Below are 26,580 nucleotides of genomic sequence, written 5' to 3'. Positions count from 1 at the left end.
TGTTCTGTCTTGTGTGTTTCATTGCATGTTAGGAATGATTTTCTGTCTGATTTACTCTTGTGTTCTCTGGTCAAGTTTGTTAGTTTTTATTATGTATTCTAAGTTGGTAAGGAAATCGACTAAATCCGTGTTTTTGTAGTTGAAATTAAGGCCTTTTATGAGAATGGCTTTTTTGTCTTCAGCTAATGGTCTACTGAACAAGTTTTTGATCCATGAATTTAAATTGTAATTTTGCTATTTAGGAGTGATCTTGGTTAGTTTCTTTCGTAGGACATTGTGTTTTCTGGTCTGGAGTTTGCCAGATATGTTGATTGTGTTTTCCAGTTTGTCTGTGAGATCTTGTCCAATTGCACTGAGGCATTCATTTTTTGTTTCTTGATGATACATTGCTATTTTTCCAAACGATTGTGTGCATTAGTAATCATGAATTGAAGCATTTTATACCTGTTTTTGTAGGCTAGTTTCCATGCTTGTGGGTGGTTAACTGGAGGTCTGTAACATATGCTTTTTGGCAGTGTTTTCTTTCAGAGGCACTCCAAAATAAATAAGCTTATCAAACTGATATCCCATATGACTGGGTGGCGCCTGGTAAGTCTATAGAAAATTTAATATGTAATATTTATTAATATTACTAATTCTTTATCTTGAATTGCTAACAAAATTTTGCAATGTTGTTCATTCATCATAATCGAGGAAGATCCCAATACCAATAGTCACGCTGAAACTAACTGTGGCATGTTCAAAAACGATTGGTCAGGACAATTCAGGCATGGAATGTCCAGGCACATTTTGGGCAAACCTGTAGTGGTAGGATTCAGCTGGTTTGCACCACTTCGGCAGAACCGGTAGCTAATTTTTTTTGCCCAGGCCCAGAATAGATGTCCAGAAGCGGCATCCACACAGACAACCGGTTGTTCACATATTTGAATCCCACCACTGCAAACACATGTAAAGTTGTTATACTGATGGCTGTAGTTTGCGTCATAGTTCACACTATGTTTTGCTCCTAAAAAAGGTAAATGTAAAGGTTTCCTCTTTCCAGTCATGTCCAACTCTAAGGGGTAATGCTCATCTTTGTTTCTTAGCTGAGGGAGCCAGCATTGTCCAAAGACATTTCTGTAGTCATGTGGCCAGCATGAGTACATGCCCAGGTGCACAGAACACTGTTACCTTTCCACTGAAGTAGTACCTATTTATCTACTCACATTTGCATGCTTCAAATTGCTAGGTAGGCAGGAGCTGGAGCAAGTAATGGGAGCTCACCCCATTGCACAGCACTCAGGTCTCATTCCCGGGCTGCCAGCTTTCCAGCTGACAAGCTTCTAGAATGCCTCTAACTTCGTAAGCTTGACAGCCCTTATAGATGAGACTGATTTTGAGAGAGTGATTTTATACCAGTGTTTCCCAGGTGATCATGTCTATGTCAAATGACTTCAGGGAGACCTTTAATGTATCTATGGAGTTTCTTCTACTCTCCATGCAAGTGTTTTCCATCAGAGATTTTCCCAAAAAGGAGCTGTTTGGGTATGCACTTGTCTGGCATGTGGATGTTGGAACCTGCCCAACAGGTCTGCACTCTTATTAACAGGGTATGGACATGGTAGAAGTGATGATGATGATGATGATGATGTTGGAAGGGACCTTGGAGGTCATCTAGTCCAACCCCCTGCTCAGGCAAAAAACGCTATAGTACCATTTCAGACAAATGGTTGTCCAGTCTCTTCTTAAAAACTTCCAATTCTAGAAAGAATTTCCATGTCTGGTACTTTTCTAGCCAATCTGATGCCTAATCTATGAAGATAAGTCATGTAGAAATGGTTAAGCTCTCTTGCATGCCTTTGATGCAGCTGTGGACTTGGACTGTGTATCGCAGACATGTAAGGCAGAATCTTCCAAATAAAAATGAAATTACAGGGGTCGTAGTATTTAAATTTCACAGGCTTGTTACGAGCAACCCAACATGCTTGCTTATAATGTACTTGATCTTTTGTTTTATTACAAAGATTTTTCTAATAAGAGTAAATTGACTTGAATCATTTTTCCTAGGATCTTCATTAGCACCAGCCAACAGGCTGCAAGACTTTTTTTAAAAACGCTGTAGCTAAAGCTCTGTGTTGACATACAGTCATATGAAGCTAAATACTAAATTTGGTTGACTTGACTTGTACAGTTAGATACGAACAACTGTATCATTCATTCAATTTCTATCCTGCTTTTTTATTCAATATTCAATCTAAAAGTATGCAATGTTGTAAATATTACTGATGATGTAATATTTTGATTAAAAATTATAGGATAGAGATAGACAATACAATGCTGCCGGCGTCAACTCCCCTCCGCCCCGTGCGTTCCCACAGAGAGGGCCTCCTCAGGGTGCCTCCAGTCAGAGAATGTCGGCTGGTGGCCCCCAGGGGGAGGGCCTTCTCTGTGGGCGCTCCGGCTTTGTGGAACCAGCTGCCGGTTGAGCTCCGGATGGCACCGGATCTCCGCTCCTTCCGGCGCGGGTTAAAGACCCATTTATTTGAACAAGCTGGCCTGGCCTGATGGGGAATCACTTAGGGTTTTAATATTTATATATATATATTATTGTTTTTATTGTGGGCAATAATTTAATTCTTTTTTAACTTTTGTACTTTTGTAGTTTTAAGATATGCCCTGTTCACCGCCCTGAGTCCTTCGGGAGAAGGGCGGTATAAAAATTTAATTAAATAAATAAATAAATAAATAAATAAATAAATAAATAGTTTCTCAGTTTTCATTGGAAAGGCATGCATTCAAAATATTTTAGCTTCATTTACAATTAAGTTCATGAACTATCTAAAATCTGGTAAAGGGACATTTACTGGTCATAGCCTGGGACAGGGCCAGCTTACTTATAAGTAAAATTTGTAAGATGGATAAAAAAAATCAATACAGCAAAAAGTTGTTAGAAATTGCAATACTCCAACCATTCTTCTGATTTTTCCTTCTCACAAAGCCTGCCCTTTTGTTGGAAGTAAAAAATGTTGTCCTCATTTTTGTAATGTCTTATAACCCTTAAACTAGCTTGATATTCTCACGTGAATATTTCTTTTTTATTAGTGTTTTTAAATATAGTAAATGCACAAGAATCAAAGAAAAACAAAATAAAAATAAAGAACATTAGTGAAGAAAAAAAAATGATAGAAATATGACTTCCACCCTTCGTTCTATTGAATTGTTAACTCCCTCCCTCTGTAATAGAATGCATGGATATCTTTGGGGAACCCAGGGGAAGAGATGCTGTTTAGGAAACAATCGGACAAGAGAGGCTTAACCATCAGAGGAAGACACTTAGGAAGGACCCACCCTAATGGATCAAGCAGTTAAAAGTTGCGGTAGAAGCTTTATATTTTCAAATTTGCAAGATTCTGTTAATGTAGTTGTATAATAAAGTAGTATTAGTTTATCAAATCGTACTACCTGACTGCTTACCTGAGAAGATTGACATCAATCTTGCAAGTAAGATATCCTATTTGGGTTTTCTAAAATTTTCTGGGTAAATAAAAAAACAAGAGTATGGTATTATTGAATACAATTTCCTCCTAAAGTCAGAAATACAAATAGGTCATATATCTGTTTGAAGTCACTTTTTCTTTTTAAACTTTTTTGCGTCTTATGTAATAATAACACCTTGGTGATCAATATTTAGAACCCTCTAAGCTTAAGGATACCTTATATTTTAGGAGTTCTAATATAGGCAAAGGTTCCCATGAAACAATTGAGGAGGCAACTAATGAAAGGAGCATTGTGCCATTGTGTGATGCAGGGTCCACCTCCTTTGTATGTGTGTAATAACATTGCAGTCATGTACAAAAGCAGTAGAGCAGTGATGATGAACCTGTTAGATACTGAGTGCCCAAAAACTGCCCCTCCCCTCACCTGCCCCCGCTGCCCCTGCCCCGCCTGCCCACAGGGCCACCTACTGTCTCCATGGCCCACTGCAGCAGATCACCTAGGCAGCCCATGGCGGCCACGCCCTCCGCCCACACCCTGCAGCATCATCGCACAACGGGACACGAGAGCAGAATCTTGTACCTGCTGTCCGGCTGCCATGTCCTTGGCTATGCTGCTCCGTGCAGGCCGCACCTGGGGTGACTCTCCTTCGGCGAGGAGGGGGCCGCAGGGGGAGGCAGGGTTGGGGCAACAGCACGCGTGCCCACAGGGTTCTACGTGCTGCCTCTGGCACATGTGCCATAGGTTCACCACCACTGCAGTAGAGGTTGGTTACAACATGATGATGCAAAGCTCCTTGTGTCATTTTTGACAAAATAATCAAACCCCCTGAATATAGATTCAAACTACCCAATTCAGTCTGAATTCATGTGATTTAAATGTAACCGTTATTGCATATTAAGACTGACTAGGGGAAGTGTGTATTCTGCAGGGCTTTTACACAAGGGGAGGTGGGAAGAAAGAAAACAAAATACAGCTTGTAAATCACACTGATATCCATGTTACTCGCTGATTCCCTAGATTCCCTGTCATCTAAAAGAAATATCTTGATGGCACTGGGACCAGCGACGTCAACATCAAATTCAACATGCCTTCTAAAAATCACCTTCCTGCTCCATTTGCTTAAAAACATTCAGCCCATTCCCCTCCCCTCCTCCACAACGTTTTGATGTGTGTCCACAGGATAAAGACAGGTACAGACTCAGTAGGCCAAGAAGAGATAGGCATCAGGTATGAACAATAAACCTCACGTGTCACCCTCATTTGCAAATAACATTTCAGTTGCTGTGTATCCTTCCCTTGTTCCTGCACCCTTGCCAGAGGGTATTTTGGGTTTTTAGATTGAAGCATTTACATTTAGGATGTTGTTTTGTTTTGTTTTACCAGTTGCGGCTATAGATCCTGCAGTAAGCAATAGAATATGGAATGCAGCTGCGTGCCTGTAGTTCATGCAATAGTGAGACCTAGTTGGTTTGGGGTCCTTGATATGTATCTCCTTGCTTGTTTTGTTTACATTATTGCCTGTCACTTGATATGCCACCTCAACTCTTTAATAAAGAAAGTGTCTGACTCAATGCCTTGTGATGAAATTTCATGATTGAAATGAAGTTTCCCCAGCCCAAGTTCATATTATATTCACTAATCATTCAAAGATAGTAAAACCTGGAACATTTACAAACATCTTAACTTCATCCATATTACATGCCATTGTAAGTTCTACGATATATACAATAATATATATCCTTCAGCTAAAGAGTAAATTAACCCTAAGTTAAGAATTGGAATTAACCCCAAAATGCATTGAATTGTATGAGGAAAGCCATATGATAGCAAAAAATCAGAAGAAAACCTGGTAGCACCTGTTCTTAATGACTTATTAAAAGACATAAGGTTTCATGAATTGCTGATTACCTTGGTGGAAGCAGTTAAGCTGATATATGGGTTGGACAATAGTTTTATGAAGGGGAGGTATTGCAAATTACACAGAATTAGTTCAGCATCCTTAAATGCATTCATGCTTTTCAGTTTTTATAGAGTAGTGTTTTTAACCATTAACCTGTTAAAGAAACAGCATCCATCATTTGTCATGCTCTTCCGGCATATCATTTTATTCACAATGTATAAGTCTTAAAGAGCACAAAAGTCAAGATTTGGATTAAAAATGATTAAATAGATTCATTTTGTTCAGGAAACAAAATTAAACTTGTTTGTAAAGTAAATCTCTTTTCTAGTTGCAATTTTATGTTCTTGCATACATTTACAACTATTGCATATATCAACAGATCAAACATTCATATTTAGAACATTTTCTTATATCCTAACCATGCTTCAGAAACATTCATAAATTAATGTTTTTCTTTTTTTATTCTGAAGAAAACTGATGATCTGACAAACTTCACATATTAAAAACAAGAATCTAGCATACATGGAGGCTCTTTGAGAAAATTTATTTTATGTCTAGCACACCATACTAGACCTACTTGAAGGGTAAAATGAAGGCCAAAACCCATTGAATTTAGGGCGTCCCAGTCCTAGAATTGAAATCTTAGTTACACCTGGCCTTCTTTTTAAGCTTTCAAGTTATGATCATACAAGTTTGCTCTTAAGAATCATCTGTTATCTTGTTTTACCCATTCTCTCCCCAGCTTGGGGAATGGATTTGATCTCTGTTCTTTTGTTTACTGAAGTAAAAAATACGTGCATTTTTTTTACAGTGGTGGAAACTATAACTTGGAATCTCTTTAAAAATATGGACAGATTTTCTGTTTTTTTCCTGGGGGGTATCCACTTGTATTTAACAAAGTATTTCTTAGATTAAGCTACCAGATCTGGACTATAAAATCCAGATCTGTTTTTTGCCATCCAATGGCTGCCTCAGTTTTTGTAAGCTATATTTGATAGCGCTACCTTAATCTCATTTTGTCAACAGTTAATATTTCTGTGGTTGATTTTCAGATATTGTTTGGTTTTTTTCAGTCTCTTAAATTGGTTGTCTGTTTTAATTAGTTGAATAATAATCAGCATATTGAATAGTTAATTAGCTAAATCATTAAATGGTAATTATTCTATTAATATGTTCAACACTGAGACGTTGTTTATTTGCTTTTTATCTCAGAAAGAGGAATTGAACCTGCATTTTGTCTGTATCATTTGATAATGCATGTTGGGGGACTGATTGCTCCCTTATACAAATATAAACAAACAACAGAACTTCATGTAGAAAATAAATGCAGTAGGAAAAATCATATTTTTCTGATGGAATTTTAATAAATAATTTACGTGCAGAAAATGAACTGCAACATGCTTTTTCCTCAGCAGTTATTTTTCTGCACACAATAACATTTTTTGTATCAAGGAGCAATGTATCTCAAAACACATGTGCTACGAAGAGGCAAATGCATGACATTTGAAAGGATATTTTTTTCCTAGCAATTGTCATTTCTCTTCTACTCTTATTTTGTACAGTAAGCTATCCCAGTTGGATAGGTCTTCTATTTATGTTGCAGCATCTAATGACACACTTCATACGATCCATGCAGTGTATCTTAAAAATGACAATTAAAAAAGGCTCTGCTTTGGAGTCAGTAACAGCAGTCAGAATTTCCAGCACAGAAAATAAGCAAAATGGAAATAACTCCTTTTAGCATGGAGATAATTAGTGGGAAAAGTTCCACCTTTCTAATTTCTGCATGCCATGCTTTTAATAGCGCAGGAAGAAACTGGCAACCTTGTCAGTAGAATGACAGCTAAAATTCTTTTCAGAGCTCTTAATGTGTTGTAGAGTTGTAATTCTGTTAGGACAGATCTTTAAGCTTTTCTCTTTTTTTCTTTTCTTTCTTGCTCTTTTTGGCTGTGTTTGCATAGTACATGAACCTATGGTTAATAATATTTATGGAAATGACATGTTTGTTTAGGTTTGGTTTAGTGATGAAGGCACTAGGTGGGAAGACTGTGAGTTCTAATCCTGCCTTAGGTATAGAAGTTGGCTGACTGACTTTGGGCCAGTCATTCTCTCTCACCTCATAACCTGCTGTGGGGAAAATAGGAAGGAACATTAGATATGTTAATTGCCTTGTGTTATTTATAAAAAATAATATGGGGTATAAATACATAAATAAATATGGGGTCACAAATTAACTGTATTGGGATTGCATTAGGGAAAATATTGTTTATCTAGTTCTATTTAGTGACTTATGTGCCCCTTGAATATTAGGATGAGTAAGCCATGGTTCAGTTCACTATAACTAAGAATGGCTTGGAAACATCTGCTAAACCAAAGCTCACTCTTGTGTAAACTCTAATATTGTTCATGTTTTTTTTTTAATATTTAGTGTATGGTTCTATAAATTCATTGGTGAAACTCTTAGAGTAGTAAAAGTATATAAACAAAGCAAACGTGCACCCAAGCAAAAAAAATGACAGAGACAGATTGATGTAATGATGTTGCAAGTACTTTATGCAATTAAGTTAACATTAGCATATAATGTTTAAAGAAGGTAAAAAGGTAAAGGTTCCCCCGCACATGCGTGCTAGTCGTTTCCAACTCCAGGGGCCAGTGCTCATCTCCGTTTCAAAGCCGAAGAGCCAGCGCTTGTCCGAGGACGTCTCCGTGGTCATATGGCCGGCATGACTAGACACCAAAGGTGCACGGAATGCTGTTACCTTCCCACCATAGTGGTCTCTATTTTTCTACTTGCATTTTTACGTGTTTTCGAACTGCTAGGTTGGCAGAAGCTGGGACGAGTAACAGGCGCTCACTCTATTACGCGGCACTCGGGATTCGACCTGCCAAACTGCCGACCTTCTGATCAACAAGCTCAGTGTCCTAACCCACACTGAGCCACCGTGTCCCTATATAATGTTTAATGTTCCCTAAAAATCACATTTAATAAAAAACAGTTCTGAATTCTATTAGCTTTTGAAAATAAATATATTCTGTATATCAATAACACCTGTTTAAAACTGAAGGTGCATCGTTTTAAGAAAACATCAAAGAATAACTGTTGGCTTAACTATTACTTGGTGATTCTGTAGAGCACAATTCAGGTGAAATTGAAATATCTGTGGTAGTGTGTAGGTATTTAAGAGCTCTGTCATTCTGGCAAAGTATAAAATGATTCCATAGCTCTCAGACATCAGCAGGACTCAAAATATATTTCCTCTTTCTTTCAGCTTTGAGAGTTAATTTGATCCCTATGCTGTGATCTCAACAGCAGTAATTGCCAATATCACTCTAATACCAATATTTGGAAAGGTCCCTCCATGGCTGACAGAAAACCTCTACCATTAAGAATCAGTACTTAAGAGACAGACTGACTCTTAAGAGCAACGAGAACTATGCTATCCTTCTAAATATTCATTTTCTTCTGAATAAAAATTTACATAGCAATAATATAGTATCAAATTATGAGAGTAATTTGGGCTAGTTTATAGAAATGTGTTGAATTAGCTGGAAGGAGTGGGTTTGTATGAATTTTTGTAATAAAATGTATCTATGTTATGCAGAATATCAGATCTTTGGATATTGCTGGATATTCATTTATTTTACTTTATCTTTGTTTGAACTAATACTTGTTTGGTCTTATGACCCACATTAGTTCCAGGATAAAAAATTGGCATGAAGATTGTCACAGGGTGCTGGTGGATAGCATGGTGGAGAGCATTGTTAGTTGTACTAGGGCTCTCTTAAATTTCTAACAGCTTAGATAAACGTGGTTACTCTCAAATCATATACAAGGAAGTATTGTAAGGCCAATTCTGCAATCTCCAGGGACTTTTAACATGGAAGTAGCCTGCCAAACACAAGTAGAAAAGACATAATGATCTATATCACTACATTCTAAGATTTTCAGAATAACAGAAGGGGCCTTGGAGGTCTTCTAATCCAATCTTCTGCTCGAGTTAGAGACCCTACAGCATTCTGGACAAATGACTGTCCAATCTCTTCTTAAAAACCTCCAGTGATGGAGCACCCACAACTTCTGGAGGCAAGCCGTTTCACAGACCTATTGTTCTCACTGACAGGAAATTTCTCCTTAGTTCTAGGTTGGTTCTCACTTTGATTAATTTCCATCCATTGCTTCTTGTCCTGCCTTCAGATGCCTTGAAGAATAGGTTGACCCCCTCTTCTTGTGATAGCTCTTTAAATATCGGTACACTGCTATCATGTCACCCCTAGTCTTTCTCTTTGTTACATTAGACATACCCAGCTCCCACATCTGTTCATTGTATGTTTTAGCCTCCAGTCCCCTAATCATGTTTGTTGCTCTTCTCTGGCATTCTTTCTAGGGTCTCAACATCTTTTTTGTATCATAATGACTGGAATTGGATGCAGTGGGGTCTTACCAAATCAATATAAAGTGTTACTAGAACTTCACATGATTTTGATACTATTCCTTGATGCAGCCTAGGATTACATTGGTCTTTTTGGCAGCACATGGCTGGCTCATATTTTAGTAGTTGTCCACTAGGACTCCTAGATCAGAGTCACAGTTACTGCTGTTGAGCCAGGTACCACTGCATTTGGTTTTTGTTGCCTAAGTGTAAAACCTTCCTTTTCTTACCACTGAATTGCATTTTGTTGGATAGGGCCCAGTGTTCAAGCCTGTCAAGATACTTCTGGATCTTGAGCCTATCCTCTAAAGTGTTGGCTATTCCCCCAACTTGGTGTCATCTGCAAATTTGATGAGTTCCCCTTCTATCCACTAATCTAAATTGTTTATGAAGATGTTAAAGAGTACTGGCCAAAGATAGACTCTTGGGGTACCTCACTGTATGCTTCCCTCCATGTAGATTTAGTTCCACTGAGGGCTACACATTGAGTATGATTGGTCAGCCGGTTATGAATCCATCTGATGGTGATGCTGTCTATCCTACATTTTTCTTACCAAGAAGTAGGTTGTGGACTACTTTGTCAAATGCCTTACTAGAGGCAAGTATGCTATATCCACAGCATTTTGCTTGTCACTAATTTAGTCACTTTGTCAAGGAATGCAATAAGGTTTGTCTGGCATGATTTTGCTTTTAATAATGTCTTTGCTTCTTTTTAGGTGTTTGCAGATCTATTGCTTGATTAACTTTTCCAGGATCTTTCCACGTATTGATATCAGGCTGATTGGTCTGTAGTTTCCTGGAACCATTTTTTCCCCTTTTTAAGGATGGGAACCACCCCAGCTCTTTTTCAGTCCCATGGTAGTTCCCCAGTGCTTAAGAATCTTTGAAAAATATGGTTCAGTAAATTCTGAGATCAAGTCTGCCAGCTCCTTCAGAACTTGGGAATGTAATCCATCTAGTCCTGGTGATTTCTACTTATGTAGAGTGGATAAGAGTTGTCTTACTATTATTTTTTTGCCTATTTTTGACTTCCTAATTCCTATTCCTAATCTGTTTTTATGGTACTGCTTTTGATAGATTCGACTGTTTTTTCTCTTTTCTGTAAAGATAGATGTAAAGAATGACCTAAGTATGTCCAATATCTCTTTGCCATCTTCTCCCATTAGTGGACTGATAGTGTCCTTGGCTTTTTTTTACATATAAAATCCTATTTGAGTTTATTAAAGCTGATACAATAACACATAAAGTTCTGTCCCATAGAGGGACAGAAAAGAGAAGTCCTGTGTTTTTATTGCAATGGAAGTTAATATACAAGATGATCTTATCCAGAGCTGAGAATATGAACAATGCAACTGAGTACCCATTTCCTTGTGTAGACGAATATAGTAGGTTTACAAGATCAAACAACCGTTAGAACACGTACTGATTTCATTGTATACATCTTCTCCCTTTTTACCAGCATTTTCCATGATTTTATTGTGCTAATATGAAAATCTTATTTCCACTAATTCATACTATTGAACATAGATATCAATTGCTTTCATAATCAGCTTTAAGTGGGGAGTTATAGACTGCAGACAAAAAGCAGTCAGCGAACTTCATGCCCTCCTCTTAGGTCTGTTTGGAAAATCTGAAAAATATGGGAGTTGGGGGAAGATTAAGGGAAGATTAGAAAAACTAAAGTAAATATCTAAATTAAATAGCTGCATCAATATGTTAAGCTTGTTAACACCTTTCTGTGAGTGTCACGTTGTCAAGAGAATGGTTTTCAATTATTTTAAAATGTTAAGGAGAAATTACACAAAATCATTTTTCAGTTAATTTACTGAATTTATTTTTAATTCCATTCTATGTTTTTAATTCCATTCTGTGTTTTTCATTTGTTTCTTTCAGCAAGCAGTAATGCAATACTAGTATTTTCTAATGGAGTTTTCAGAACTAACAACCACCATTGACAGCAGGAATCTATATCTTTTAAAAATAGAAAAACAGATTCTACATCTCTTCAACTCCCAGGGTCTCTCACTCCCTTGAAAATGCTCATCTGAACAAATACATTCTTGGAAGTTCTCTGTTTACACCAAATACAGTATGCAAACCTTCAAATCTTGCTTCTTCTTTTCATAATCCTGGTTTCTCTTAGTAAGTCCACTCTGCTACATATGTGCAATAAATCCATATTGTTATGGAACCAACATCTGTTGTTCTGGACACAATCTAGAAAATATTGTTCTTCCATGGAACTTATAATTCCCCATTCTTTCTTTGTTTTTTCCCATCATAATTCTAATTTTTACTTTGGATCTTTAATTTTTAATAATTATAATTAGTGTTAATTATTGATGGGGAAATCCAGACATCTAGAAACAGTTTTCTATATTTCATCAATAAGATTGAAAAAATATAGAGAAATATTTTAAGTTTGATTTTACTTTTATCTGTGCTGTTCCATAACTATAACGTGATGTGGAGAAACTGGTGAAGCGGGCACAGCAGCGTCTGCACTTTCTGCATCGCATGAGAAAAGCTCATCTTCCTTCCCCTGTTCTGACCACTTTCTACAGGGGGACAATTGATAGCATCCCGTCATACAGCATCACAGTCTGGTTTGGAAGCATCACTGCTTCAGACAGGAAGGCGATGCAGAGAGTGGTGAGGATGGCCGAAAAGATCATTGGCAGTTCCCTCCCTCCCATCCAGGACATAGCACAGAAGCATTGCTTGAACAGGATCCGTAAGATTGTCTGGGACACTACTCATCCTCTTCACAACCTGTTTTCTTTGTTACCTTCTGGGAGGAGTCTTTGTGGTATCCATAGCAGAACATCCACATTCAACCATAGTTTCATTCCATACAGCATTAACTTTGTGAACTCTCAGGCTTCCTCCTTCCGTTATATATTCAAGATGGACAGTGTTTAATATTGTATATGTAGGGGTGTGGGTCTATACATATGTTGTTTATAATATGTTTTAGGTGTGTGTCATGTATGTCTTTCACTTTGAGAGCGGGCAACTAAATTTCATTTTTGATGTGTGCCGTTGTACCTACATTAAAAAAAAAGACAAGATTATCTTATCTTATGTGGAACATAGAAATCCTGTTAACCTGTTGCCATCTTCTTTTTGACCAAGCAAAATCATAAAGGTTTCTTTATTTCAGTGTTCCAAATTCTATTGAGATTAGTGTAGTTGGGAATATTTGCAACTGGGGTTGCTACCCTTAGATCTTAAGTGATTGAAAAAGAATACAAGATAAAAAGATCTGCAAATAGAAATAGAGCGACTGTGCCAAAAGAGAACTAAAGTAGTACCAATAGTAATAGGCACTTTGAGTGCAATCACAAAACAACTGGAGCATTGGTTGAACACCATCAGCATTGATAAAATCACCACCTGACAATTACAAAAGACAGCTTTAGTTGGAACAGTGTACATGTTGCAACAGTACCTTTAACTCCATCAAATATCAATATCTGCCTATCCCAGGTCATTGGGAAGGATTTAATTGTCAAGCTTGAAGCTCGCTTTGCTGGTGCAACAATGATTGCTTCTTAGCTTGCAAATGAACTTGGGGGGAGGATGGGAAATGGAATGCCAGCTACAAAATAAAGAATGCAGATTGTGAGAATCAAGGATGATTCACCAGGTGTCTGATCTGACACAGAGACATTTTCTCAAAGCAGTATATTTTCACCTAATTGGGCAATGTGAATTGTTCATGGATGGCAGGGGGAACTCTACTGTTATTATAGGGATTTGGGCTGGGGTTTGCCAGAGCTGGTTTTGCTTTCATATGTGCCGAAATGATGTACTCAGTAAAGTTTTGCATAAGAGATCGGAATATCTGGAAGGTGTTTGCTTGGTTGAGTTCGTCAGTTGGGACCTTGACATTAATAGGTGAATAAAAATGCCAAATCCAGTCTAAATATCTATCTGACTGTGTGATGAACAACAATAACAGTAATAAATTTATTAAACTTGTATGTTGCCAAACACTCAATGACTCTGAAAGTCTCACAACAAAGAAATTACAATAAAATTAGTTTAAAAGATAAAGATCAAAGATGGCCAGTATGATGAAGTGAGGGGGTCTCATTTTCTCTTATCAAAGACCTTGATGAAGAGTCTTCATGGCTCTTCTGAACAATAGCAGAAGGGAGTCATCCAGATCTCTGGGGAAACATCATTGTAGAAGGCAGGTGGTGCTACACAGCAGGCATGCTTCTGAGATCTTAAATAATGATATTGATGAATGTAGAGTCGGCTAATCTCACAGAATTGAATTGACTGGTTAGATATGGGAGTTGTGTGGTCCTTCAAGTAACAAAGGTACTATGTCATTTAAGATTCTATAGGCAATAAATAACACTTAAAATAATACTTTGAAGTGAACTGGAAACTGGTGTTGCTTGTGAAGCAGAGGTGTTACATGGGTGTAATGAGGCAAGTCCATTACTGCTCATGCCAATATATTCTAGATCAGTCAAAGTTTCCAGATGGTCTTCAAAGGCAGCCCCATGTAGACTGAATTGTAGTAGTCAAGTTTTGAGGCCATGACCAGGGCATGAGTGACTGACTGAAGGACCTCCGATCTAGGAAAGGGCACAAGTGGCACACTAGATGGAATTATGCAAAACTGACACCTCATCAATCAGGGGCTGCACCTCCAGGAAGACCCCCAGATTGCATACCAGGAGGAAGTATTAACCCATCCAAAAAGTCAATGCTAAATAACCTTTTCTTTAAAATACAATATTCATTGCATAGGTAATATCTTTAGATAAACTATTCATTGCTGCAATAGACATGCTTCTGCATTCTTAATCCAATGTCAGATTTTCCTGTTGTATTTATTGCACAATATTGTATTAATGCATGCTCCCACCATTTGATCTCAAATAATTTCTGCTTCTAAGTTTCTATATTCAATGTGATATAGCTGGTTCCATAAATGCAATAACATGCATATATAGATTAATTTAGTGCTTGTGGTCTATCTCCAAATTTAAAACATTTAAATTTAACCCATTCCATCACAACATTTTTCCTTGCTAATGTGTGTATTTTGAACTTGTTAATATGATTGTCACGGTATGTAATGTGGAATATATTTTAGGCCAAATAAAAGCCTCTATTTGTCTGACTGATTAATCTGAATGATCTAATTCATATTGTCCTAATGGTTAAGCAAGAACACCAATGATCTTCCTTATCAGCTGACCTCTCCTGTGATAATTGGAGGGATGGAGGAAGAGATCTTAATTTTGATCAGGGTGACCCCTTTCAAGAGACCCACATTACAAAAAGCAAGATCCTCCAGTTGGCCACCTGATTGACCTTCTCTTTCCTTCTCATAGTTGGGACTAACAAAATACTCAGCAATGATTTTTTTCTGGCAAGTCCAAACTTTATCTCAAGTGCAATGAATTGTAGCATTCTTGTTTGTATAAGAGGTCCCATCCAGGAAGTTTAAAAGAATATAACTACTAAGGACATGTTCAGTAGTAAATAGATCTTCACAGAAAGACACTAAGGAGCAGAAGTTTTCCAAACCCTCCTCATGTAAATAGAATTTCCATAGGTGACAACATTGAGCAAAGAAGAAATTTGCGAAGTACAATAGATTGTATCAATGTCTATTAACAAATGAATATTTTGCCCTGTATTTGAATGCGAGCATCCACTAAAATTACTAGGTCATCTTCTCCAATCTAAGATTGCACTGATAAGCCTTTTGCTGATTTCAGGTGGAAGTCCCCTAAAAATAATCCCAGCAGCTAATGAGCAATCGGCAAAGGCATTCATATTCACTCCAGAATAGGGATAAAATGCAATACAAAAGCAAGCAAACCAATCTTCAGGATGGTCTCTGATGTGTTTTACTGTATGCTTTTAATCTACCTCAATCATTTTGGGCAGGAACTGTGGCAATATTAGATTCTAAGAGACGGTTCTGATATTCTCTGAAACAGATTCCTGAAGAAATAGTAGTTGTTGACTTAGGTTTTAGCTAAAAGAGCCTATTTTTGCCTAGGGTGTGATCAGAAAGTAGCATTTTAATGTCACCCAGTTAATTGTGAATGGCAACTGACTGAATTAATTTCTGATAAAACTCACCAGGCTTTCTCTTAATTTAGGAAAAAGTGTGCTCCAATTTATTATATCCTCTTGAATCCAGGAAACAAGGACTGCAGTAGAAAATCCTTCTTGAATTTTTGGATATTCAAGGGGACAACAGTAATGAAAGCATACAGTCCTGGAAAGTTTTGTGGAATGAAAAGAATCTGAGCCATTTTGGATCTGGACTGTAATTCACTTAATAGTCCTGTCTAGATGGTTTATTCCCAGTAAGTTCCCTGGGAGAAGGAAGTAGGGTCCATTTTTAATCCAAAACAACTACTTTGAAAGTGGTCCAAGAAGACTGGCAGGAATATTAAGTAAGGTTATCTGCTGGAGGTGTGTTGGCATGCAGGAGGAGTTGCAGGAGCTGTCCCCCTCATCAGGAACAATGAGGTACAGGAAGGGACTGATGTTACTGAAACTGTCACTAGTGGGATTGCATTATGATGTCTAGGCAAGAATGGCTAGATACTCAAACCTCTAAAGGACCTTTAATTCACTGGATCGAATTTTTGGAAATGTTGTGCCTATTTGTTGTTGGAAATATGTCCACAAAAATCAGTTGGAAATACAGAGGCTCATTCAACTATGGAGCAAGCACTCCCTGACTCAAAAGAACCCTGGCCATGGCCAGTCCTCAAAGGAAAACTTGGGGCGGAACCCATGGTCTCACAAGCTATTGGAGTTTCCCCCATTGCATATCTAGACGCAACACTTCCTATGAGCAAGGTAGAAAGAAAAGTACAGAATGGAATAAATTAAAGGTTGCTAGTGGTTGCCAGTTGACACAAAAGCACATGATAATGGCTCAACAGATGATGGCTGATTCTTGCTCCAAAAGAGCTACCGTGGTGGTTAAAATGCAGTGTTGCAGGCTAACTCTGCTCAGAGCTAGGAGTTCGATCCTGACTGACTCAAGTTGCCTCAACCTTTCATCCCCTTCCAAGATTGGTAAAATGAGGACCCACATTGTTGGGGGTAATAAGGTGACATTGTAAACTACTCAGAGAGTGCTATAAGGCACTGTGGAGAGGTATATAAGTCTAAGTGCTATTGCTTTTTCTTCAGTGTTTCCTTCTATCCTACTGCTAATGCTAAATTGAAGCATAACTTTCTTTTTAGAATTTGTTTCAGAAAACAGTCATCACTTGTAGTAGGCATCCTATTTACTTACAATACCAGAATTAGCAGAAGCAAATTTACAAAGGGCAGAAATGTAACCCTGTATGTAGACTTAGACAAATTTCAATAATCATATGATCATTGCAGCAGAATTATTGATTGAACTGAGCATCATAATTTGATTGTACATGCATATTGATGAAGTAAAGATAGTAAGATAACGAGGGTTCATTTACAAAAACAGTGGCTCATTGAGTTAGACCAGGGGTAGGCAACCTTGGCTCTTTTATGACTTGTGGACTTCAGCTCCCAGAATTCTTGAGCCAGCCATGCTGAGGGGAAACAGAGAGGTTTCCAAGCTGAGCCATGGGAGTTGAAGTCCATGAGTCATAAAATTACCATTAATGTACTGCATTGCTATCTTCTCCCATATTATCTCCCAGCAACTTTGTTTTCTAGTGTTTCTTCCATCTCTTAGTGCCATAATCAACATTTTTGGGAATAAATATTTAATGGCTAACAGTTTATTGCCTCTGGAAAAGTCGATCTGAGGAGAGGGTAATTTATTTGCCTTACCTAATACCATTTTCTTTCATGGTTTTCAATGAATGCCCTTGGAATCCTTAGGTTTGTGTAGAAAAATCTATTATTTGTAAATTCCATTGTAGAAAAGGCACATTTGAGATTATATATATAGATTGTATATATAACTTATTAAAAACCAATATTTGTTACAAGGAACAGTTAAGTAGATTATTTTCAGGAAACATGGGCATTTTAACATAGGGATACTTTAAAATAGTCAGTAATGCAAGTTAATAGCAGCTAACAAGGGAAAGGTAAACTGGGGGTAGCCAGTTATGAAGAGTATATCTAATATGTTTCTGAAAAATCAGTTTCAGCTGGTCTCACAGCGATCAACAGCTAATGTTCCAGCCCTTAAACTTTTTCAGTTGCAACTATGCCTACCACTTTGTGGTTGCTAAGGATCTACTTAAATTGGTCAGTTTCTCCTTCACTTCCTGCTGGTTAACTGTAGAGTGGAAAAATCAATATTCCACACCCGTTTTGTGAGGAGAAAAAAACGACCCAAATGGCCTTTAAAAACTGGGAGACTGACAAATCAGAAGTTCCCACCAATGGGTAGCTTCCCATTGTTAGCTTCAAATAAGGAACATACTTTCTTTTCTTATTATGTATTTATTTAACTTATTTCTTATTTTCATATTTTCTGCTAAAGTACTAGCTGAGTTGCTTGGCTTGGCTTGCAAAAGAAGCCCCTTTGCACTGCAGGGATGAAGCACCACATCTGGATGTAAAGCAGTGACTAGGAATTTGGGTTTGAATTGTGTCTATTGTTGGTTTTCACTACAGCTCCTTCTAAGCATAGTTTGTTAACAGAACCTCTGTGTGAGTGTTTTGGGTTTCTTGGACCAATTCAGATATTAGTGTGCATGAGGTTTGGGGCCATGCTAAATTAGAGAGACGGTCTACTGCTCCTTCATAGTTTTTTTTGCCAGTTCAAAAACCTCTGTCATGTGTCCTTTCACTGTGAAAGGTGAACTTGTTGAATAAATGGGACACTAATAACCCCTAAGCTTTAGAAAAGGATCTTTCATGATCTTTTCCCTTTTCTTAAACTTAGTCTTCAGAAAGATTTATTTTTTCCCCCTTATGTACATGATGTTGCTGTGATCGGTGTTGTTCCTTTTAATGTAGGTGTTTTATTGCTGCTTTATTATCTTTACTGAATATTTTGGGGGAGTGGAGTTAAATGAGAAGTTGAACAATATATAAATACTTATATAAATATTTAAACAGTGATACAACAATAGATCTGTTGCAGGAATGGAATGTAAGGAATATTGTTATGAAATAGCAATAATAAGTAGTTTAACTAAAGTGCAAATTACATTTAAAAGTAGAACACAGATTTTGATAGACATTTTCTTTATATATTATGCTGTATATGATGTAAAGAATTTTTTTTATTAAGGCATAGAAGAGCAGGAAGTTGCCATTTAGTATAATAAAATAACTAGCTACTATAATAGTCACTGCTTGCTGACTACTTTCCCTTGGTTATGGTATTAAGGGAATCCTTACATATCAAAGTGCACATTTATTATTAAATTAAATATGATTTTGTTTGTTTGTTTGTTTTCCCTAGTGTGACAATGCAAAGGGTCTTAAAGCCTTCTATGATGCAATAAAATATGGACCTACACATCTAATGGTTTTTGGTGGCGTATGTACAACTGTAACATCCATCATTGCTGAATCTTTAATAGGATGGAATTTGGTCCAGGTAAGTAACTCTCAATTATATAAATATCTCCCATGCTTTAACGTGTTTAGAACATTAGATATATAATTCTAAAGAAGGTGCCTGACTTCTATGATCTATTTCAAAACCCACAAAAATGTGGATAGAGTCCAATGATATATTTTTGCTGATATGACAGGAGAGGAAATTATTTTTTCCTCCATATTTCCCATAAACTGTCATCCACTAAGAGTGGTATGGAGGATTTAGAGAGTTTCAATCACAGGCTTTGTGTGGATGTGAAATGCTGAAAGATGTAAAGATGCATGGTATAATTGTTTCTGTTTAGATTAACTGGTTGCAAAGCCAGATTCAAAATGGGATTTTGAGCTATAATTAATTAGTTACAGCAATTTATGAACCACATTCTGAAACAATCCACATACACAAGAAAAAATTATTTCTGAATTATTAATTTGACATTACTATAAAGATGGTTTAGCAGGATTGCTATGGGCATGTTCAAAGGTACTATTAATTAGCTGCTTAATTAAAAGTTGGGAGTTCCTGAAGCTGAAAGATAACTGCAGTCTGCCATTGAATACATTGCAAGGAATGTTGTTTAGTATTTGCAATAAATAAAGTGCAGCTAGTTGTATTATAATTCTGAAGAATAAAATCTGATTTTAGAATAAAAAGGGCCTAGTTTGATAGCTATTCTTTGGACAAGTCAATGTACAAAGAGACTACTCGTCTCCTTTTGAGCTCTGGTTTCAGGAACAGCCAACTTTATGAACCAAATACCATGGTATTTAACATATATTGATTTTATTCAGTTTCTTGAAAAAATAATTTGGATTTTGTGGTAAATGGGGATAAGTTGGAAACTTCTGTATTTGGACTATTTTCAGGTAGAACACAGGACATCCTTATGAAATTCATTACAAATCAACAGATAATACCATCGACCATGGTATCTTGCTGTGGTGTCTCAGGGGATTGGGAGTGGGAGGCACGATTCTTCAGTGGTTCTCCTATCTCCTGGGACGTTCGCAGTCGGTGTTGGCAGGGGGGCAGAGGTCGACCGCGAGGCCTCTCGCTTGTGGAGTCCCTCAGGGGTTGGTCCTCTCGCCTCTCCTGTTCAACATCTACATGAAACCGCTGGGTGAGATCATTCGTGGTTTTGGAGTTGGGTATCATCAATATGCTGATGATACCCAGCTTTTCATTTCGACCCCAAACCACCCCAGTGATGCCCTCGACGTGATGTCCCGCTGCCTGGAGACGGTTCAGGTCTGGATGGGGAGGAACAGGCTTCGACTCAACCCTGACAAGACCGAGTGGCTGTGCGTACCGGCATCTCGGGATATTCAGGATATCCCATCTCTCTTTATGGGGGGTGGGTTATTACCCCCCGTAGATAGGGCTCGCAACTTGGGAGTCCTCCTAGATTCACAGCTTTCTCTAGAAGACTATATAGTAGCTGTGACTAGGGGGGCCTTTGCCCAGGTTCGCCTGGTGCGCCAGTTGCGGCCCTATCTAGACCGGGATGCCTTACGTACGGTCACTCACGCGCTTGTGACCTCTCGTCTGGACTACTGCAATGCTCTCTACATGGGGCTACCCTTGAAGACCACTCGGAGGCTCCAGCTGGTACAGAATGCAGCCGCGAGAGTTGTGTTGGGAGTTTCCTGACACTCCCATGTTACACCTCTGCTCCGCGAGCTGCATTGGCTTCCAGTTGTCTTCCGGGTGAGATTCAAGGTGTTGGTAATGACCTACAAAGCCCTACATGGCATGGGTCTGGAATACCTTGGGGAGCACCTGCAGCCGGCGTCAACTTCCCTCCGCCCACTACGCTCCCACAGAGAGGGCCTCCTCAGGGTGCCACCGGTCAAAGAATGCCGACTGGTGGCCCCCAGGGGGAGGGCGTTCTCTATGGGCGGGCCGGATTTATGGAACCATCTTCCGGTCGAGCTCCGGATGGCGCCTGACCTCTGCTCCTTCCGGCGCGATCTCAAAACCTACCTTTTCGAACAAGCTGGCCTGGCCTGATGGGATGGGGTTGGGTTTTATTAATGTGTTTTAACCTACTTTTAATGTGTTTTAACTTATTCGTGGGCATTTTGTTTAATCATTTTTAATTTTTGTATCTTGTTTTTGATATGTATTGCCCTGTTCACCGCCCTGAGTCCTTCGGGAGAAGGGCAGTATACAAATTTAATAAATAAAATAAATAAATAAATAAATAAATAAATAATAGCAAGATTTCATTCGGCAATTACATCCTTTTTGCTATGTGTAAACTTTATATAATCACCTTGTAATCAGCTTTAATATATTACTGTATGCTTTTAACACAAAATCTTATCTAAAACTGAGCTCTGAATAATCATTTCATTATACCAGTTGAAAACAACTTGATGGCATATAATCAGGAATCAATCAAAAAACTTAAGTAGGTAAATATTACCAAAACAGGATTAGAAAAAGTTTGTAGGCTGGTAGTCATAGCATCTGACAAAACTACTGGCTATGATTTTTTTTTACCTGAAAATCCATGTTTTGTGCACTTTTATTGGCAAGCTCCTACATGAACCAGTAATGAGGTGCAGTAAATCTCATTCCCAGGACTTCATTCATTTTAGAAATTGAATCTGAAAACATTTATTCACAGATAAAACATAGACTTTCACTACTAGTGAAAATAGCGTATGGGAAAGATGACCATCTTAAATGCTATTAGGAAATCTATTTTGTAAGAACACTTTCATAGTAGATCTCTGTTCTAAGTTAGGGTTGATACTGTCAAATAATAGTGTACAAACTACTAGAAAATATTTTTGATGTCAAACTACATTCTTCTTTTGTTTGAGCAGACTGTATCAGGTTCAAAATGGGTTCATCAGCAGAAGCATTCTAAGCTTGAAACAAGAAAATCCTGTGTTCTAGAGCAGGGGTCCCCAACCCCCGGTCCGTGGACCAGTACCAGTCCGTGGCATGCCAGCAACCAGTCTGCACAAACAAGCAAAGCCCCATCCGCAGGATGCAGGCAGCACACAAAATCATGCCCCATCCGGTCCATGGAAAAACCTCTCTCCATGGAACCGGTCCCTGGTGCCCAAAAGATTGGGGACCTCTCTTCTAGAGAGGCAGATATAATCCATTTGAAATTCAAAACAGATATTTTGAACTTATATGTGCATCTGAGTCATTGCTCAACTCTTGATGATTAGGAGCTGGCTATCAGAGAGGTGGCTTTTCAAGTAATAAGTTACATAGGGGAAGAGTTCTCTTGAACATGATCCTGATTGTACAGCCATTTCTCTTACATGTAGGAAGTGAGCTTTTTCCTACATGCCTTTCAGTGGAATACATTCCAGACTTTGTGTCTGTCCCCACTTACTCCACTGTCTTTTCAGCCAAATTTTCTGAATCGTTTTATGATAGTTTATATTAGTTTTTTTTTAATGTTTTTCTTTTGTTTTTGAAAATTTTTAATTCTTTTGACATTTTAAAATATTATTAAATATTAGGATGGAAAGATGAGATCTAAATAAATGTAAGTGATGCCAACCCAGTGAATATGAATAAATGTGTTAGGTATATAGCCATATCAATGCAATTTTAATTACGTATTTCCACCATTGTGTTTGATGAACAGCTAAAGGATAAATCTTACACATTTGTCGGCTATCGTCAACAATGTATGCCATGGTGATATGTAATTTTTCATGACAGACTTTACTGGAAAAAATATCGATTAACAATAAAAGTTTTAAGGAGAAACTTTAAGGAGAATACAGAAGATTAGAAAACTATGGATAACATGTTACTGAAAGAAATGATGGTGACTTCAGTTGCAGCATTGAATTCTCTTTTTTGATGCTCTTTTCTTCTTTTTTTACTGGGAAAAGCTGTAATAATAAGGCAGCCATGGGAAAAGATGCGCACTGTATACTTCGGGCCAACACCAGAAGAAGAGTTAAGTTTGTTCTTAAAGATTATCTCCATTTTTTTTATAAAAAAGGAGCTCATCTTTTTTGCTTAACAGATTTGAAAGACATATTGAAGCAATATTCTATTCAACTGTTTTCAGGAAATGTATTTCGTCTTGACTTCAAACCAGTAGAGTGATAGATAACTTACTGGGTTTTTAGGAATCATTTTAAGCTTAGCTCTTAATCCTTTTTAAATCATTTAATGTTAAATAAGTTCAGTTACATAATTTGGATGCTTTTGTATTGGATGATATGCTGCATAAAATGTAGTAGTATGAATGGGAACGAATCTGATTAATTAATGTTGGTGTAAAGTACAAAGAATTACAACAAAATCTTACTAAACGCCCCTGCAAAACCTCATTCAGTAAGATGATAAAATAAATATTTCTGTTTATTCTTATATTTTACATGTTCATGAACCTTTTCTTTAAAAAAATAACAGTAATTATACTATGGTGTGTACTCTTCTTCAAGAACATTGAGATTGAGAAACTCTATATTTAATTTACGAAGTCAGGGCAGTTCAGGCTGAGGGGTGAATCATCTCTGTTTCCTCCTCTTTTTTCCAATAGGATGGTCTGTTGGTTTTCTGTCCTTTTGAAAATGGAGAAAGCTTTTGTAGAAGTGCATTTGAATTCAGTATTTTGTTTCATTATTTTATTGGACTGTGGTACATTTATCCTGGACTTAGTTATGGAATGTTGCCTATTATATACATTTTTAAAAGAAATCCTATGTTTCTCATTTAATTAAAGATAAATGGCTTGTAAATATGTATGCTTGTGATATAGATGTAGCTGAACACATATAGCTGCATATAAAATTAAAAATGGAACATTTGTAGAGAAGATGAAATGTGAAATAAGTTTGCTTATAATATAATAAAGAAACCAGTGTATATTTTTAACTTCAGCTCCCACCCCCAAAGATAGCCTGGTTAATAAGGGAATTGTTAATCAAAGTATCTGGAGGTACCAGGTAGTTCATTGTTGGCATTAAGGATACTATTTAAATAATTCAGATATACCTTTTAAAGAGAATATATGTTTCTGCCAGATGGCTGCTTTACTTTCATTATGGCATTGGAACAGAATTTGGGAAATCCAATTTCAAATTCCCATCCTTCCATGAAGTTGATTGAATGACTTTTCACTAGTGGTTATCACTTAACCTAATCAAAATAAATACTCCATACCCATATTTATAATAATAAATACCCAATAGAAGATATCAAATCCATAAAAAGAATATTCTCTGTGACATTAGTAACAAACTGAAAGTCCTTATTTCTTTATTATAAAAGATAGCTCATGAGTTCGTAAAGATAATATATGAATTATCCATTGTTGCAAGTCAGAGGGGAATTTGACTTTTCAAAGCTGCATCACAATTGTTATAGTTGTTCCTTAGGTTCAGGATCCATAACAGATTCCATTAGACTTAAGAGAACATATTCATCTTTGAGAAACAACATTGTAATAGGATGACTTGTTAGGAAGCACCCAACTGGCAGGGAGGAGGGATCAAGTGCAGAGCTTCCTGGAGTCACTGCATAACTTTAAAAGGGCTAGGCCAGGGGTAAGCAACCCTGGCTCTTTTATGACTCATGGACTTCAACTCCCAGAATTCCTGAGCTGGCTGGCTCAGGAATTCTGGGAGTTGAAGTCCACGAGTCATAAAAGAGCCAAGGTTGCCTACTCCTGGGGTAGGCCTAGGGCCAATCCTCCCTAAGTTCTTTGAAATCTTATCTAAGTGTTCCAGAAGTAGGCTGCCATATTCATGAGATTCCTGTATTGTACACAGAACATAATAAAGTAGTTAGCACAAATTCTGCATATTTTATTTAATCCCATTTATATCCCGCCCTTCTCTGAAGACTCAGGGCGGCTTACAATCTAAGCACTAATCAAATGTGCTTAGCAATAGCCTTCATTCTATGTATATGCCTGCTTATTAGGGCTTCCCCCCCCCAGCGGCATTTTTACAAAGTCAGCTAATTGCCCCCAACAATCTGGGTCCTCATATGTGGGTTTGGTTGTTCGCGCCTGACATAACTTCAACCATCTCCTTATCTTTCTACCCATTAAAAAATTCTACATTTATTCATAGTTTATTAAGCTAGAAAACAGATACAGAATGAAAAATGCATGGTTGAAAATGGATCACATTTTTTAGATTGATTTTGGATGTATTTTGGATGTATTTATCATGGGATTTTAGAGACTCCAATAACCAAAGCAAATTGAACTCTTGGCAAAGCTGAGAAATGACTGGAACAATGGTATCACTTGGGAGACAGCTGTCTTTGAAATTGCCATAGGCCTCCCAAGTAGTTTGATGTTTGGCATGGAGAACTGTTGTCTAGGGAATGCAGTACTACTTTGGGGCATGTAGAACATTCTGTACATAACAATGAATAGTAGCCAACATTTCAGCGAACATAGTGAATGTTTCAAATGGCAGCAGCCAATTCTCATGTGTTTTATAACTTATTTTGATGGCTCATCATAGATTTAGCTAGGAATGCTAGAACCATTCCCATGCACCAAGATGTCTAAATAAGGTGTGTATTTTTTAAAAAATACACTTTTATTTAAAAGTGGCGGATGAAAATGGAGTTTTGAGTAATTTACTGTTGCTGCTGTTTCTTTACCACTATCACAGGCAGTAGTGGTCTCTAAAACATTGCTCAACAGGAAGGAAGGAAGGAAGGAAGGAAAGTTAGTTCTACTTGTGCAGCTTGATCTCTGGCTATGGGTCTTTGAGAAATGAAAGCTGCTTGGTACCTTTGGCAGGGATTTTGACACTGTTAAATAGGTTGCTTTATGGCTATGTAATATTGTAACTGCATTGTAATCCCAGTGGGAATTTCACCCTGCCCTGAGCTGGAATAGTTTCTGATGTGATTGATGTACAAATATATGGAAGTCAGCTGGGAAGATTTTACAAAGTGCATGCATTCTGTCTCATTGTGACCTGGACTATAAACGAAGGTGCTACAAAATGTGGTTAAAGTTTCACAAGGTAATAATGCTATTTCTTTGCCATCCTGTTTTAAAACTTAAAGATATACGACTGCTGCTATCTGTTAAAACAGCTGCCACTTAATGCCAAAATGTGTCTGCTTCCTGTACTCTAGTAATTCATTAAACACTGCAAATAGCATTCACATATGGTAATATGTGTCATAAGGGATAAATTATTCTGTTAAAAATAAATGTCTGTATCACTCCTGATCAATCATAGCTTGAGCCAATA

At 37.5% G+C, this 26,580-nt stretch overlaps 1 protein-coding gene across 1 annotated transcript in view; it reads left to right on the top strand.

The window, feature by feature from the left end:
• The window catches only part of GABBR2 (gamma-aminobutyric acid type B receptor subunit 2), a gene marked incomplete at its 5' end in the record, with an annotated part of 404,913 nt that overhangs the window by 26,035 nt on the left and 352,298 nt on the right, over positions 1-26,580 (top strand). The window contains one exon of the mRNA XM_081324279.1: positions 19,223-19,360. Coding sequence (XP_081180405.1) covers positions 19,223-19,360 — 138 coding nt within the window. The remainder of the gene's footprint in view (positions 1-19,222; positions 19,361-26,580) is intronic.

Source organism: Vipera berus (assembly GCF_964194415.1).
Source record: "Vipera berus genome assembly, chromosome: 3".
NCBI lineage: Eukaryota > Metazoa > Chordata > Lepidosauria > Squamata > Viperidae > Vipera > Vipera berus.
Note: the sequence above shows the minus strand (reverse complement) of the source record. Positions and strands in the feature narration are given on the sequence as shown.